The sequence below is a fragment of the Saccopteryx bilineata genome, chromosome 12 (assembly GCF_036850765.1).
Source record: "Saccopteryx bilineata isolate mSacBil1 chromosome 12, mSacBil1_pri_phased_curated, whole genome shotgun sequence".
NCBI classification, from domain to species: Eukaryota; Metazoa; Chordata; class Mammalia; order Chiroptera; family Emballonuridae; genus Saccopteryx; species Saccopteryx bilineata.
This window is the reverse complement of record NC_089501.1, coordinates 58,529,712-58,544,204: the sequence shown is the minus strand read 5'-3', so window position 1 is coordinate 58,544,204 and position 14,493 is coordinate 58,529,712. Positions and strand designations below refer to the sequence as shown.

Sequence of the window (14,493 nt, the reverse complement as noted above, 5' to 3'; positions counted from 1 at the left end):
TCCCTTCACTGTCTTTCCTGATAAAGGACCAAATTACAATTTTTTTGCTTTAATTATAGTAAGTTTGCTTGAGGGACCAATCTTTTCTGAGTCCCCTTTTCATCCCTGAACTCAGTCCTGGGCACCAGGCACCCAGGAGGACCTTGCTGAGCAGACTCCCTTTGTGGCCCTCACACAGCCTGCCTCACGCCAGAAGTGTTCCTTGTTTTCAAATGACCTTCAGTAGCAACTGATGTGAGCTAGCCACTGGGAACAAAGCATAGGTTTACTTTGTATAAATGATGACTCCCTCTTCAATTCTTCAAATGAATTAATTTGTATTGGTACAGAAGAATTGTTGGGCGACTCATCCCAGTTTCCCTCCACTATCACAGACACAGCTACAGCTCTGAACTGAACTAACATGGTCAGATAGCATTTGGTGAAGAGGTATGGCTCATGGCTTCAGGAAATAAATTCACTGCTTTCTTCTCTGGTCTAGATGCTAATAGCAAGCATTTGTGATGTGAGAGTATACATTTCGGTGTGTCTCACTCAGCTCTACCACATAGACTTGAGTTCAAATTTATTGAAGAGAGTAGGATTTCAAGCTGTATTTGCATATGATCCTGTCTAGAATTTCCCTGGGCATGACGTGACCTGGAACAGTTGGTGGGTGGTTCCGAGTCATAAAGAGGTCCAGGGAGCATGAGCACAGTTCTAGACACAGAAGTAGCATGTGTTGATGGGGCTTATGGGTATTTTTCTATAGGGAGTGGTCATTATTTTTAAAAAAAGACCCTGTAGGTAGATAAAGCCTGGGATGTGTTCGGCAGATTCTGGAGAGTGGATGCTGTGCCCAAAAGACAGAGCTGTAGCCAAATGCGCGAAGGAAATAAGTGTTTCTAGTCCCAGATGCATTCTAGAAGGAAACCCAAACAAAAAGGACCCATGTCTTTGATTTTACATGCCTCTAACAGCTAGGAGTCCATTTGTTACTGCTCAGCATCTAGAACACGGGCTAATTTATCCCAGTCCAAGTCGGTCAACCAGGCATGTGCCAGCTGCTGGCTCAGCGGTCCAGGTCTTCTTGCGGTTTGTAGGAAAGGGTGGTGCTTCAGGGCCACACCTGTCTCCCTCAGGCTATACATTAACTCTTAATAAATGTCAAGGTTTCATGAGAAACCTTGATTTCCTTGACATTGTCCTGTAGGCCACAGAAAAAACTCAGTCAAGTGACAGTCATAGGGAGAGGTTAGAAAGAAGTGAGCATTAATCAGACTGAGGAAGACAGCAATAAATTAATGCAGCTCTGGGTCTAAGTAACCCCTGCTTCAGGAAAACCCACATCCGAATTTTAACATATAAGTATTTTTAAGAGATTTATTTCCTCTGCATAAGAATTCCCAGAAGCTTTCTTTTAAAGTCCCCATTGTGTTTCCCCAATTGTTTGATAAGAGTATCTGTTGAAGAGAAACTTACAGTTTAATGAAGAGTAATTGAACATAATTAAAAAACCAAAATGAGTTTTCTTTAAAATTGTTATTAAAATAAATTGATAAGCACTGACATGCACTTAATATTAGTTAAAAGTTATATGCTTTATTTAGACACCTTTTTTACTTGAATTTTTATTTAGAAAATACTCAGCTTGAAAATTAAAATATATTTTTTAATTTTCTGAAAGGAAAGTTTCAAAGATGTCAAATATGATGAGAAAGTCTTCTCTCATTTGTCGCTTGAATTAGCAGACCGCATATTGTTAGCAGTCAAAGAATGTGGGTACCAGCGTTATAAGTTCATTATACAAGTATTATTTATTCAAAAGACTGGTCAGGCAATAAAAGTAAGTACCCCATTGATCCACATCTGTCAATCAGAATATAAGGTCTGTCCTCTCTGGTGACTTGGTGTGTCTGTCTCTCGGCCTTATTACATAGGCTGTGCTGTCTCGGAGGCACTCCACGACCGTAGGGTGCCTCTGGAATGAGAGTGTAATCGTGTTAAATTGATGTTCTTTCACTGTTAATTATTTGAAAAGTACTAACCTAGAAATGACAATTTTCTATTAATAATTTATCAAATTGTATAGACAGACTGTTTCTTAATTGTACCTGTTTTTGGCAATTTAATGTCATTGAGTAATTAACTAACTGGTAAATTTATTTTAGGTATCTGTGGATGTTAGGTATTGAAGAGAAATTACAGAGAATTATAAGGCATGGCTCATGATTCTCAAGGAGTTTTTATGGTTAAAGAAATAAAGGAATATAGTTTAAAGTTTGAGAAAATAAAATAATGTAGATAGTGTAACAGTCTAGGTTAGGGAGTCTGATTGGCTCCGATATGAATCTTGGCAGCATTGCTGTGGCCTGGACATATTTTTTTCTAAATCTATAAAATGGGGATAGAACCTACTTGCTAGAGTAACTATGAGGACTAAATGAGATGAACTGTGAAAATCCTTGACATTTTCTTCAGAGTCCTCAACAGCAAGATGACGATGATGATGATTTACATATAAAAATGCAATCCCACAAGGCTGTGTGAGTTTCTAGGGAGTTGAGAGTATGTAAAGTTGGGTGTAGTCTGCAGAGGCTTCCTGGAGGAGAGAGGCCCTGGAGAGGCAGAAGGTTGCTGGCCACACGACAACCAGCGAGACAGAGATGTCCAGGGAGCGGAGAATTACCATCCCCTGTTATGCACACATCTGAACAAAGGGAAGCTTCTAGATGGTAATGAGTGCTCAAGGGAGAACATGAAGACAGGCAATGTGATAATAGTAACAGAGTGACTAAGTGGGATTGCCTAGACGAGACAGGAAGGCCCTCCGATACCTGAATGACAAAAAGAAGCCAGCTGGCCAGAGAGCAGGGGAAATTCCTAAGCACAGAAATCCTGCAGTGCAAACATGCCAAGGCAGGGATGGACTTGGTGCACTGGATTAATATGCAGTGTGATTGTGGTATCTTTAGACAGCAAAGAATGGGGTGATGTGTATGGACAATATTACAGCACAACAAATCACCCCGAATTCAGCAACTTAAAACAATATCTGTGTATTTGCTCGTCATTATGTGTGTCAGCTCAGCCTGAATTCGCCATTTGTTTTTCTCCTGGACTCACTGAGGTGCTAGCAGCCATCTGGTGACTCAGCTGATCCAACATGGCATCAGCCATGTGACTGACGGTTGGTGCTGGCTGTTGGCTGGGCACTTGGGTTCTTCTGCATGTGAGCCATCGTCCTTCAGTGGACTGATGGGCTTCATACATGGCTGTCTCCTCACAGCATTCCTAGAAGGTCGGAGAAGAAGACCTTTTAAGGCCTGGCTTAGAAGCTGCACAATGTCACACTGTTTTGCTCAAAGCAAGTCTCAATGCCAAATAATATCTGCGGGGGTGGTGGTGGCAGGGGCGGGCAGATTCATCTGCTTAGCCAGAAATTATCTGTGACCTTTTTGATGCACCACAGAAATGTAGGCTGTAGTCAGATCACGTATGGCTTTGTAAGCAAATCACAGGCATTAGAATATTCTCCAACAGCCCACTTATATCATTTCAAGACAAGGTCCATTTCTTCATTTCAAGTCAAAGTCTTAACAAATTTTCAGTTGAAAATCTTAAGGGTTCGAAGAGGGAATTCCTTAGGATGGAGCATAACACAGCATAGCAGCATTATATGCAGACCCAAATTGCAGACAGCCTTCCCTAGACGTCCTGCTAAGATGGGTCTCTCTCTTAGATAACGACCAACTGTGGTAAAAAGTAGGTGGACCCCGGAAGCATCATGATTAAATCTCTCCAAGGAAGGGAGAATTGGACCAAGTGCTTGTTAAATATAACTTTCTAATGTATTTGATCCATCTTAAAAAATCAAACTTGTGTAGGTTTTAAAATTACTTCTTAACATGTTCAATCTAAACTTAATTTTTAAAACATGTCTCTAGATTGCCAGCCGATGGATCTGGGATGTTCAGTGGGACAGCTGGGTTGCAGCTAAACAGGAAATGGAAACGTACGTGGCATTGGCCTTGGTATTTGCTCTTTATTGTGAATAACTTTTTACGAATACTAAACAATGTCTACTTCTCAACTCCTCAAATACATGAGATTTATAGATTTGTGAACCTCAGTACTCTTGATTTGCCATTATTTTTATCTTCAATTGAAGCGTCTTAATTGCATTCTTTTAACAACAAACAAAAGCTGGATTTTTTACCTTCATACTTCTAGTTTTCATATTTATTAATACTCGATTACCTCAAAATATGAAAGACATACATATATGAATATATAAATGCTTATAGTAAATTACAATATGGGAAAATTATTTTTCATTCTTCTCAGAGTTAGTAAAATTATAATTGACTATAGGGAATTATGACATAACCTGGTAAAGTATCAAATTAAGTAAATGTTAAGCTAAATTTTGGAAAACTTCTAAAGGCAGACATACTATTTTGAATGGTATTTTAGTACATCGTATGCTTCTTTTGAAAGGAATTACCAAGTTTTTACTTATGTATTGTAATGACTTGGATAATCCAGGAATAACAGTTCCATACTACACTACAATTCCGTATACATATAAAATTAGTGATCTTTTGTGGTCATTTTTATAGCCCAGTGCTATCATGCAAAGCGAGAGCTGTCTGTTCTCTAGCGTCTCAGTTTTTTGACTGACTTACAATGACCTCTTCCTGTAGTCACTTTGGTCATCTACCCCTCAGTTCACCCTGTAGAGCAGGGGCAGTCAACCTTTTTATACCCACCGCCCACTTCTGTATCTCTGTTAGTAGTAAAATTTTCTAACCGCCCACCAGTTCCACAGTAATGGTGATTTATAAAGTAGGGAAGTAACTTTACTTTATAAAATTTATAAAGCAGAGTTACAGCAAGTTAAAGCATATTATAATAATTACTAAGTATTTTATGTCAGATTTTCACTAAGTTTGGCAGAATAAATCTTTACGAAACAACTTACTATAGTTAAATCTATCTTTTTATTATTATTATTATTTTTTTTTATTTTTCTGTAGCTGAGACAGTCAGACAGACTCCCGCATGCGCCCCACTGGGATCCACCCGGCACGCCCACCAGGGGCGACGCTCTGCCCACCAGGGGGCGACGCTCTGCCCCTCCGGGGCGTCGCTCTGCCGCGACCAGAGCCACTCTAGCGCCTGGGGCAGAGGCCAAGGAGCCATCCCCAGCGCCCGGGCCATCTTTGCTCCAATGGAGCCTTGGCTGCAGGAGGGGAAGAGAGAGACAGAGAGGAAGGAGGGGGGGGAAGTGGAGAAGCAGATGGATGCTTCTCCTATGTGCCCTGGCCGGGAATCGAACCCGGGTCCCCCGCACGCCAGGCCGACGCTCTACTGCTGAGCCAACCGGCCAGGGCCAATCTATCTTTTTATTTATACTTTGGTTGCTCCGCTACTACCCACCATGAGAGCTGGAATGCCCACTAGTGGGCAGTAGGGACCGGGTTGACCACCACTAGGGGGCGGTAGGGACCAGGTTGACTACCACTAGTGGGCGGTAGGGACCAGGCTGACCACCACTAGGGGGCGGTAGGGACCAGGCTGACCACCACTAGGGGGCGGTAGGGACCAGGTTGACCAGCACTGCTGTAGAGCTGTCATCAATGTCATTATGACCTCTGTGATCTCAACTTCAAGCAGGTTATTCTCATGCAATGACTTCCTGCCCTTCCAGCTCATCGCCTGAGGTACCCTGGGGAATGTCCAGTTCATTGACTTTTCCTACTGCCTAACAGCCCTCCAAATTCCTTTGATCCTAATTCTTCATCTGAGAAAACCCGTTCCTGAAGGAACCCCATTATCCACGTTCTCTCCTGAATTTAAGTAGCTCAACTTGACTGAGGACGTTGCACAACCAGACTGACTGGTTACACTTCTACTCTCCACACTTGCTCGTCCTCCAACTTCCTGTATTTGTCTCCTCCAGTCACTTTCAGCTGATGATCTCACCTCATTTCATTAAGGAAAGAAAATGTATCAGAGGAAATTCTTCCAAGTTTTCTACCTCCAAATCTCTAAACCTACTTGCGTCTGCAGCAACACTGTTTGCTGTCCTGTTAAAATGAATGGATTGTGCTTTCTCCAACCAAAGGCTTCTCACCTTCTTGCCTTGCTAAGGGCTGCTTCTCAGTTGCTATCTCTTTTTCAGCATCATGGTTTTTCACCCTTCCACTGAGTCATTCTTGTCAGTGTGCAAACGTGCTGTAGTTTCTTCAATCTTCAAAGCCACGCAGCTAACCTCTTTCTCTGTTGCTCTTTTCAATCAAACTTCTCTCTACACTCTGGATTCAATTCCTAGCCTCCTATTTCTTCTTCAATTGACTTCAGTCTAGCTTCTAAAACTGCCACTCCAGGCCCTGGCCGGTTGGCTCAGTGGTAGAGCGTCGGCCTGGTGTGCAGGAGTCCCGGGTTCAATTCCCAACCAGGGCACACAGGAGAGGCACCCATCTGCTTCTCCACTCCTCCTCCTCTCCTTCCTCTCTGTCTCTCTCTTCCCCTCCTGCAGCCGAGGCTCCATTGGAGCAAGGTTGGCCCGAGTGCTGAGGATGGCTCTATGGCCTTTGCCTCAGGTGCTGGGGTGGCTCTGGTTGCAACAGAGCGACGCCCCAGATGGGCAGAGCATCGCTCCCTGGTGGGCATGCCAGGTGGATCCCAGTTGGGTGCATGCGGGAGTCTGTCTGACTGCCTCCCCATTTCCAACTTCAGAAAAATACAAAAATATAAATAAATAAATAAAACTGCCGCTCCATCGAAATAGCTTGAAACAATTAAGCTTACTAATTGCTCCCAAATTACTGAATAAAATGGACACTTCTCTGCCCTCAACTAACTGAGCTTCTCAGCTGACATAGTTGATCAGTCCTTCTTTCTGAAACACTGTCCTTCTCAGTCTACAATACTTGACACTTAGTTTTCTTTCTTCACCTTTTCTATTTCCATGAATTTTTCTGGAATTCCTGGTCTTGGGCCTTTTTCTCTCCCATGTCTACATCTTCTAAGTGGCTTTTTCACATCACCATTTCATTGTTAGTGCCCAACTCAAGGTCTAATTTAATGTGTACATAGAAAGGTAGTATATTTTGCCTGACCAGGGGGTGGTGCAGTGAATAGAGTGACAACCTGGGATGCTGAAGACCTGTGTTCAAAACCTCAAGGTTGCTGGCTTGAGCATGGGACCATTGACTTGACCTTGTGGTCACTGGCTTGAGCAAGGGGTCACTGGCTCAGCTAGAGCCCCACCCCCATCAAGGCATGTATGAGAAAGCAATCAGTGAATAAAAGTGCCACAACTGAGTTGATGATTCTCATCTCTTTTTCTGTCTCTCTTGCTAAAAAAAAAAAAAAAAGTAGTATAGTATATTTCTATTACCTAACATAGACCTTAGTTCATAGTCAGTTTCCATAAAATATTGTGAAATAGTTAAATGGACATTATTCCAATCCTAGAAATGAAGCGTCTGAGTTTAAATGACTCATTCGTGGTCATACAGTAACGTGGCACTGCAGGTATTCAAACTAAAATACTAACTTCAAATCTTTGTTCTTACCGTTACATCACACTGCCTCCCTATATAGTTTATCGCTAAATTCTAGAATCTGCCTTCATTTATCTTATTCTTAAGCCAAACTAGAATAATTGAGGTACTGAATATTTCTCTCATTTTCTCATCTCTAAGTCTTTTTGGGCTTGAAACCCTGTTTCCATTTTCAATTGTACATTTACCTGTAGTTGTCCTACTAATCTCTTACTTTTCCAATTCCATGTCAACCTTAAAAATCTTAAATTTTATAGCTGCAAGTAAATCTTCCATCTAAACTTCCTTTATATAATCATAGATTTGTATTATATTCTTTCAGCACTGAAAACACCTATGAGCAGGAATTTTAATCTACATAGTGGCTTATTAATATTCTGCCTTGCCTTGGTTAAAAGGCTAAATCAGTGTGTGTTAATTAAGAATGAAGAGGTTTAACTTTGAATAAATATTTGACCTAGAGACAGACTTCCTAGGGGGGGAAAGTAGAACCAAAACTCTGTATCAGCAATTTTCAACTCGCATGCCACAAGAATTTTTAAAACATGCAATACATGACTATTGAGTCAAGTACACTAATCTCTTTCCCCTTAGATTGTCAACTAAAAAAAACCCCAAAGAAATGACTACAGCCAACACAACAATAGCCGTCTGATGTGAAAGAATCAAAATTATGTCTATTTTTTGGGGGGGGGGTCAGATTGGCAAAAATATATATTTTTTTGTTTTGTCACATAATTTTAGTAGTTTCTGTGTGGTGAGATGAAAAGGGTTGAACATCACTGCTCTCTCTAAATATAGATGTTTATATATGTAAACATTAAACTGTATTCAGAGGATCCAACTTAGAGCCTTGATCAGTTAAGAGAATTTGGGGAGATTTTGCTGTTTCTTGGGGATTCAGACAATTAAGACCATTTTCTTCAGTGGGTTTGTGGACCCTGAAAAAGAGGATACCTATTAACAAGGGCTCCTGGTGGCCAACTGGCTGCAAATTTAAGAAACAGAGCCTAGCAGATATTTTGCACATGGGCTTCTCATAAAAACCACACACCAGGGAGAAACCTGTACTGACCGGCCTGCCTGCACTGTGTACCTGCGCTCCAACCTAGCCCTACACTGTATAGGAGTTTGTAGATTCCTATTTCAACCTCTATCAACATTTCCACCAACCAATCAGAGAAGCTTTATTCTGACCAATCAAATAGGATTTGGAGTCCTCATTTACATGAGGACAGACCAATCAGGGGCCAGGGGTGGAGACTTCAGGTTATATAAGACACCTCCAGAGAGCTCCGATGAGCACTTTTCCTCGGTTCCCTGTCTGGGGTAAAGTGCTTGAGGTTTTGGGCGCAACAGAGCTGACTTTCCAGAGAGCATCCTGGAGCTTTGCAATAGCTGTGCTGCTTTATCAGTGAGCTGTAACACCATCGAGCTGTTCCACAGCCATACAGTGTCATAATTGAGTTATGTACACAGAATTAAGTTTCTTCACCACATTTCAATTGAGGATTTCTGTTGGTGTTAGATTAACACCAATGGCCAGTTAGTTGACACATTCTTGGTAGGGAAATGGGGAGATGGTCTGACCACAAAAGCAAAGTCTACACTGGGTGCAGTTTGTGAATCTTAAGTTGGTGATGATGCCATTTCTGACCTGATGCAAGTGGGATATTAGGAAAGCGTAGGCTGGGAGAGTTGATGTAGGCCATTTATGTTAATGTCATGGGCTAAAGGTAATTAATTCCTTTGTGTTTGCAAACATTTTTTTCTGCTCAATGTAAGCAAAAATAATGAGCTTGTGGTGGCACAGTGGATCAAGTTTTGACCTGGAATGCTGAGGTCCCCAGCTCAAAACCCTGGACTTGCCCAGCCAAGGCACATACCAGAGAAGCTACTATGAGTTGATGCTTCCTGCTCCTTTCTCTGTTCTCTAAAATCAATAAGTAAAATCTTTCAAAATATATATTTTAAAAAATGAATGAGAAGCCATATTTAATTCTAAATTCAGGTACATGCTTTGTAATTGTGTGCTGCAAGGTCACCAAACTTATGGCACCTTGTCATCTTATCACAGTTATGTGCCATGTGTTAAGGTTCATTTCCTGAGTTTCTTTAACTGAAGTCCTAGACGTGACCACGTGAAGCCTAAGAAGTTGGGTTAATAATAAATTCAGTTCCCATTTTTTGATGACTTTTATGGACCTACCTACCATGTACTATACAACAATCCTGAAGATTCAGGATTTCTCTCAGCTTTACAGAAGAGAAAGGTTAACTGATTTGTCGAGGCTGGAGTAAGCACAGAGCCAGAATCCACAAAGGTCTAGTGGCCTCTGCAGTGTCTCCTGCAGTCTGATCCGCATTAGGAAGCCTTCTGCAGCCCCTTGGATCTGCTGTCTGTCCTGTCGCGTTGTCCATCCTCTTCTCTGTCCTATCAGCTGCTGCATACATTACACTCCAGCACACACTCATTAGACGCAGTTGATTTTCAGCTACTTTTACATTTTATAATTTGCACACCCATTGAGGTGGATGTGGATCAACTTTTCCAAACAGGCCTGCGACTGTCATTGCGAGTACCCGGCATGGCAGGTGGTTCGGGAGCAGCAAGGGCCAGGCCGCCCGCAGAGAACAAAGGCGGACAGGATGACGGGGCGGCCGTGGGAACGGGGGCCACGAGGGAGGAGGCTGGAGCCTCGCTGCCTAGCGCGGAGGAGGCGAGGGAGGGAGCCCCGGCGGGGGAGGGGACCCCAGGGCTGACGCGGCAGGGCCGGGCCGGGGGCGCGGGGCGGAGGCGGGGCCGGGCGGGGGGCGCGGCGGGCGCGGCGGGAGGTGGGGCGGCGCATCGCGGGGCGCAGCGGCCGGCGGCGAGGCGTGCGCGGCGCGGGTGCGCGGGCTGCGGGAGCGGCGGTGCCGCGGCCACTGCGGGCGGAGCGGGCGAGGGCGGCGGGCGGAAGGGGCTGCAGGCGGCCGGCGCGGAGAGCCGGGGCCGGGGCAGGAGCAGGAGCGGGCGCGGAACCGGCCCGCAGGGCGCGCGGCGCTGGCGGCGGCCATGGCGGTGGCGGCGGCGGCGCTGGCGGCCCGCGGGGCGCGCGGCGGGAGGGGCCGGCCCCCGGGCGGCGGGCGGGCAGAGGGGGCGGGGCCGGGGCGGCGGGCGGCCCGCGCGGCGGTGGCGGCGGCGGCGGCGGCCGGGACGAGGCGACGGCGGCGGAGGAGGCGGCGGCGCGGGGCGCTCGGGCTGATGGCGGCGGCCGGGCCCGGGACGGCGCTATCCCCGCGGCCGTGCGATAGCGACCCGGCCACTCCCGGCGCGCAGTCCCCGAAGGTGAGGAGGCGGCGGCGGGGCCGGGGCCGCGGGCGGGGCGCTCTGTGGAGCCCGGGGCGGGGTCGGGGCGGAGGAGGGGACCCGGGGACCCGGGCCCGCGGGCGGATACGCCGCCGCGGCGGGCAGAGCGGCCCCACCGGGGACCCAGTGTCTGAGCGCACGCGCCGCCGTCCCCGTCCTCGGTGGCTCCCGTCACTGCCGTGGTGCGCACTGTGCTCGGGAGGTAAACGGGGCTAAGTCTTTAAGTTCACGGTGAGCGAGGACGGACGGAGGCGGGCAGAGGGAGGGCCGCGCGCCACGCGTTCCGGTTTCCGGCTGAGCGGTCGCGGCCGCCGGCGGGGCGGTGGCACCGAGGCTGCGGTGGGGAGCGGAGCGGGAAGGTACGGGGCCCGCGCTCCCGGAAGTGGGCGCCACGGGGTCGCCACTCCCGGAAGTGGGCGCCTCGGGGTTGGCGGGGGCGGGGTCGCGGCTCCGGGCCGCAGCGCGAGGTCCCCGAGGTCGCAGGTGACTCTGCGGGTCGCTCTGCACGCCGCGCAGGCCGAGGACCCGTCTGGCCGTGGGAATCTCGCCCGAAGCGTGGGAGGCGCCCGCCACGGGCGGTCTGACGCGGGAACCTCCGGCTCTGACAGGCGACGTGACCTGCGGCCGAGGAGTGTCAGTGTCAGCGGATAAGCGAATTGTTTCCATGTCACTGTATTCCATCAAGTACTAGGAAAGATAACTGTTTTATCTCTCTAGGAGAAGGTGACTCACGTTCCCTTATATGTAATAATGCATTTGCCCAGAATCTGTGAATTCAGACACTGCCTGTGAAATTGTTTCAGCCTTCTTTAGGACATTGCATTTTGAACTTTTTGTTTCTTACCGAGTGTCTCCATTTTTAGCCAGTGGAAATGTAAACAGATTGACATAAATCTCAGAAACAAGTAAAATAGAGAAAAGTGATACTTGAGTGCTTAAAAGGAGTTATGCTTGAAGCGTTGCATATGAAATGTTTCAGTTGTGATACTGTTAAATGTCCATTCTTGGCGAGTAGATGAGACTGTTCTCCATCTTCTACCTACTGGTAGCTTGTCTTAGTAGGAATATACAGCGCTCTTTAACTGAATGCTTATAACAACCGAACAGAATTTTCCGTGCAAGTTACTGTTTGGGAAAGAATCTGAGTAAATTCCTAATATTTGGAGCCATTTAAGACTTTCTAATTAATATAAGCATGTTAACTGAGTTTTGCTGGGCACTTGATTATTTGCTAGACGTTGCTCTTAAGTGCTTCCCATATATTAATTAACTTAATGCTTGCATTAGCTGAGAAATACAGGCGCTATTTTCTCAATTTTCACACAAGGAACGGCTCACAGAGGATAACCACTGAGCTAGTGAAGGACAGTGCCCAGAAAGATACCAGGCAGTCCAGCTTTGGCATGCCTGACCAAACACTTACCAACTCTTCATATTCTTCGGCAGGATTTCTTTCCTTTAATATGTAGCAAGAGGACCATGGTATTTAACAAAGTAATATTAGTCTTAGAAAGCTATATTACCTCGTTTTTATTTCCCCAGAAATATTTTTAAGCCTTCTATTTATGAAGTCTTAGTTAATATGTGAGTAAATCAATTTTCCTAACATTTAATACCGCATTCATTTTCTTAGTGTTGTGGTCCAACTTACAGCCTTGGCATTATCATCACATAATGGCTAATGTCACTTAAAATTATTTTTAAGCTTCTCTATTTTGGGGTAGGGAGGCTGTTCCTACATAGATTAATAATGACTCTTCCTAGGATATAGTATTTTTGCTAAATTTTTACAGAGTAAGAATAAAATTAGGGTTGGTAACCTGTTTTTAGTTCTTTTATTTTCTCTTTTCACAGAGAAGTAAGTACCTAAAATAGACATTTATCAATAGTATACTCTTATAAACCATCTGTAAGTTGAAAACCTGAAATGACTCGTACTTTTTTCTTAGCGGGGGTACGAGGTTTTGCTTTAATTTTAGACTGTTGCAGCAATTTTATGTGTTTCTTCAAACTAGAAGGCGTTTCAACCTTGATTGTACCCTTGTTTGGTAACAAAGCAGAAGTAGATTTAGAGTTAGATATTAACTGAAAAAATTTTTTTTTTATTTTAACTGTATTGAAGATTAATTTTTAGTCTTTTTCCAGGCCTTGCCCATGCCACATTCTTGGCAGCTTTTTAATTCAGTTGTTATAATAGAAAGTTAGCATTTGTATAACCAGTTGTCCTTGAAAGTCTTTAAGTTGAGCTTTTCACAAGTCTGGGATAATACCTTGTTTCCTTATTCTTTATTATTTTTCTGCCTTAGACCACTTAGCCATTCTGATACCTTTATTTTTTCTAATCTTTTCAATGTCTAGGATGATATTGAAGATAATTCAAATGATGGGACCCAGCCATCTAAGAGGAGGCGAATGGGCTCCGGAGACAGTTCTAGGAGCTGTGAAACTTCAAGTCAGGATCTCAGGTTCTGTCATTTTACTGCTTAATCATAGTTTCTGTGGTGTAGTTCTCTTTGCGTTAGCTCTCGCTTCTCTCTCCCCCAGCCCTGGCAAAGGTAGTTATCAAAAACTGTAAAATATTTTGTCATGTTTTACAGTGTGACACCAAAGTTGGTTTTGCTCTTAGTGCAATTATTTTTTGTTTTGGTTACATAAAGTCCACCATTTAACTATTTTTAAATGGACACTTCATTTGCACTAATTAAATCCATAGTGTATGTAACCCAGTATTCTTCAGCCACTGGTCTGCCAGAAACTTTGAGCCAGTCCATGAAAGAGTTCACCACTCTGATGTAGGAAGATTATAGGCCCCAAAAGAGTCGAATTCGCTTAGGCTCAGGGTGGTTCCTGAAATAATTCTCCTGTTTTCATTGGTTTCCAGGTGTAAAAAGATTGAAAACCCTGGTGTAACCATCACCACCATTTCCAGAACTTTCTCACTTACCATTATGCACTAAAAATACTTCCCCTTTCCCCTTTCCCCAACCCCTGGTAACCACCACTTGACTTTCTGTCATGAATGTGTCTGTCTCACGTACCTTGTACAGCGTGTCCGTAAAGTCACGGTGCACTTTTGACCGGTCACAGGAAAGCAACAAAAGACAATAGAAATGTGAAATCTGCACCAAATAAAAGGACTCTCCCAGTTTCATACCTATTCAGTGCAGTTCGCTGTGGGCTCACGCACAGATTTTTTAGGGCTCCTTAGGTAGCTATCCCGTATAGCCTCTACAGACTCGTCACTGACTGATGGCCTACCAGAACGGGGTTTCTCCACCAAACTGCCGGTTTCCTTCAACTGCTTATCCCACCGAGTACTGTTATTCCTATGTGGTGGCGCTTCGTTATAAACGCGCCGATATTCACGTTGCACTTTGGTCACAGATTCGAATTTAGTGAGCCACAGAACACACTGAACTTTCCTCTGTACCGTCCACATCTCGACTGGCATGGCCGTGGGCTGCTCTGCTGTATACACAGTGTGACGTCATCATCTGCGCATGCGCACATGCTGCCACATCATCCTACAGAAACTGGGAGGGTTTTCCTTTTATTTGGTGCAGATTTCACATTTCTATCATCTTTTGTTGC

General features: G+C 44.9%; 1 protein-coding gene across 6 annotated transcripts in view; it reads left to right on the top strand.

The window, feature by feature from the left end:
* The first annotated feature begins 10,396 nt into the window (after positions 1–10,396).
* Positions 10,397–14,493, top strand: part of PHF10 (PHD finger protein 10) — a 36,072-nt gene continuing 31,975 nt past the window's right edge. The window contains exons 1-2 of one of the 6 annotated variants that reach the window (XM_066248171.1): positions 10,397–10,881; positions 13,261–13,367. In XM_066248171.1, coding sequence (XP_066104268.1) covers positions 10,609–10,881; positions 13,261–13,367 — 380 coding nt within the window. In that variant the 5' untranslated portion in view covers positions 10,397–10,608. Of the gene's footprint in view, positions 10,882–10,977; positions 11,134–11,242; positions 11,262–11,372; positions 11,626–13,260; positions 13,368–14,493 lie in introns of those variants that run through there. The other 5 variants (XM_066248170.1, XM_066248175.1, XM_066248173.1 and 2 more) reach the window with 5 other exon arrangements.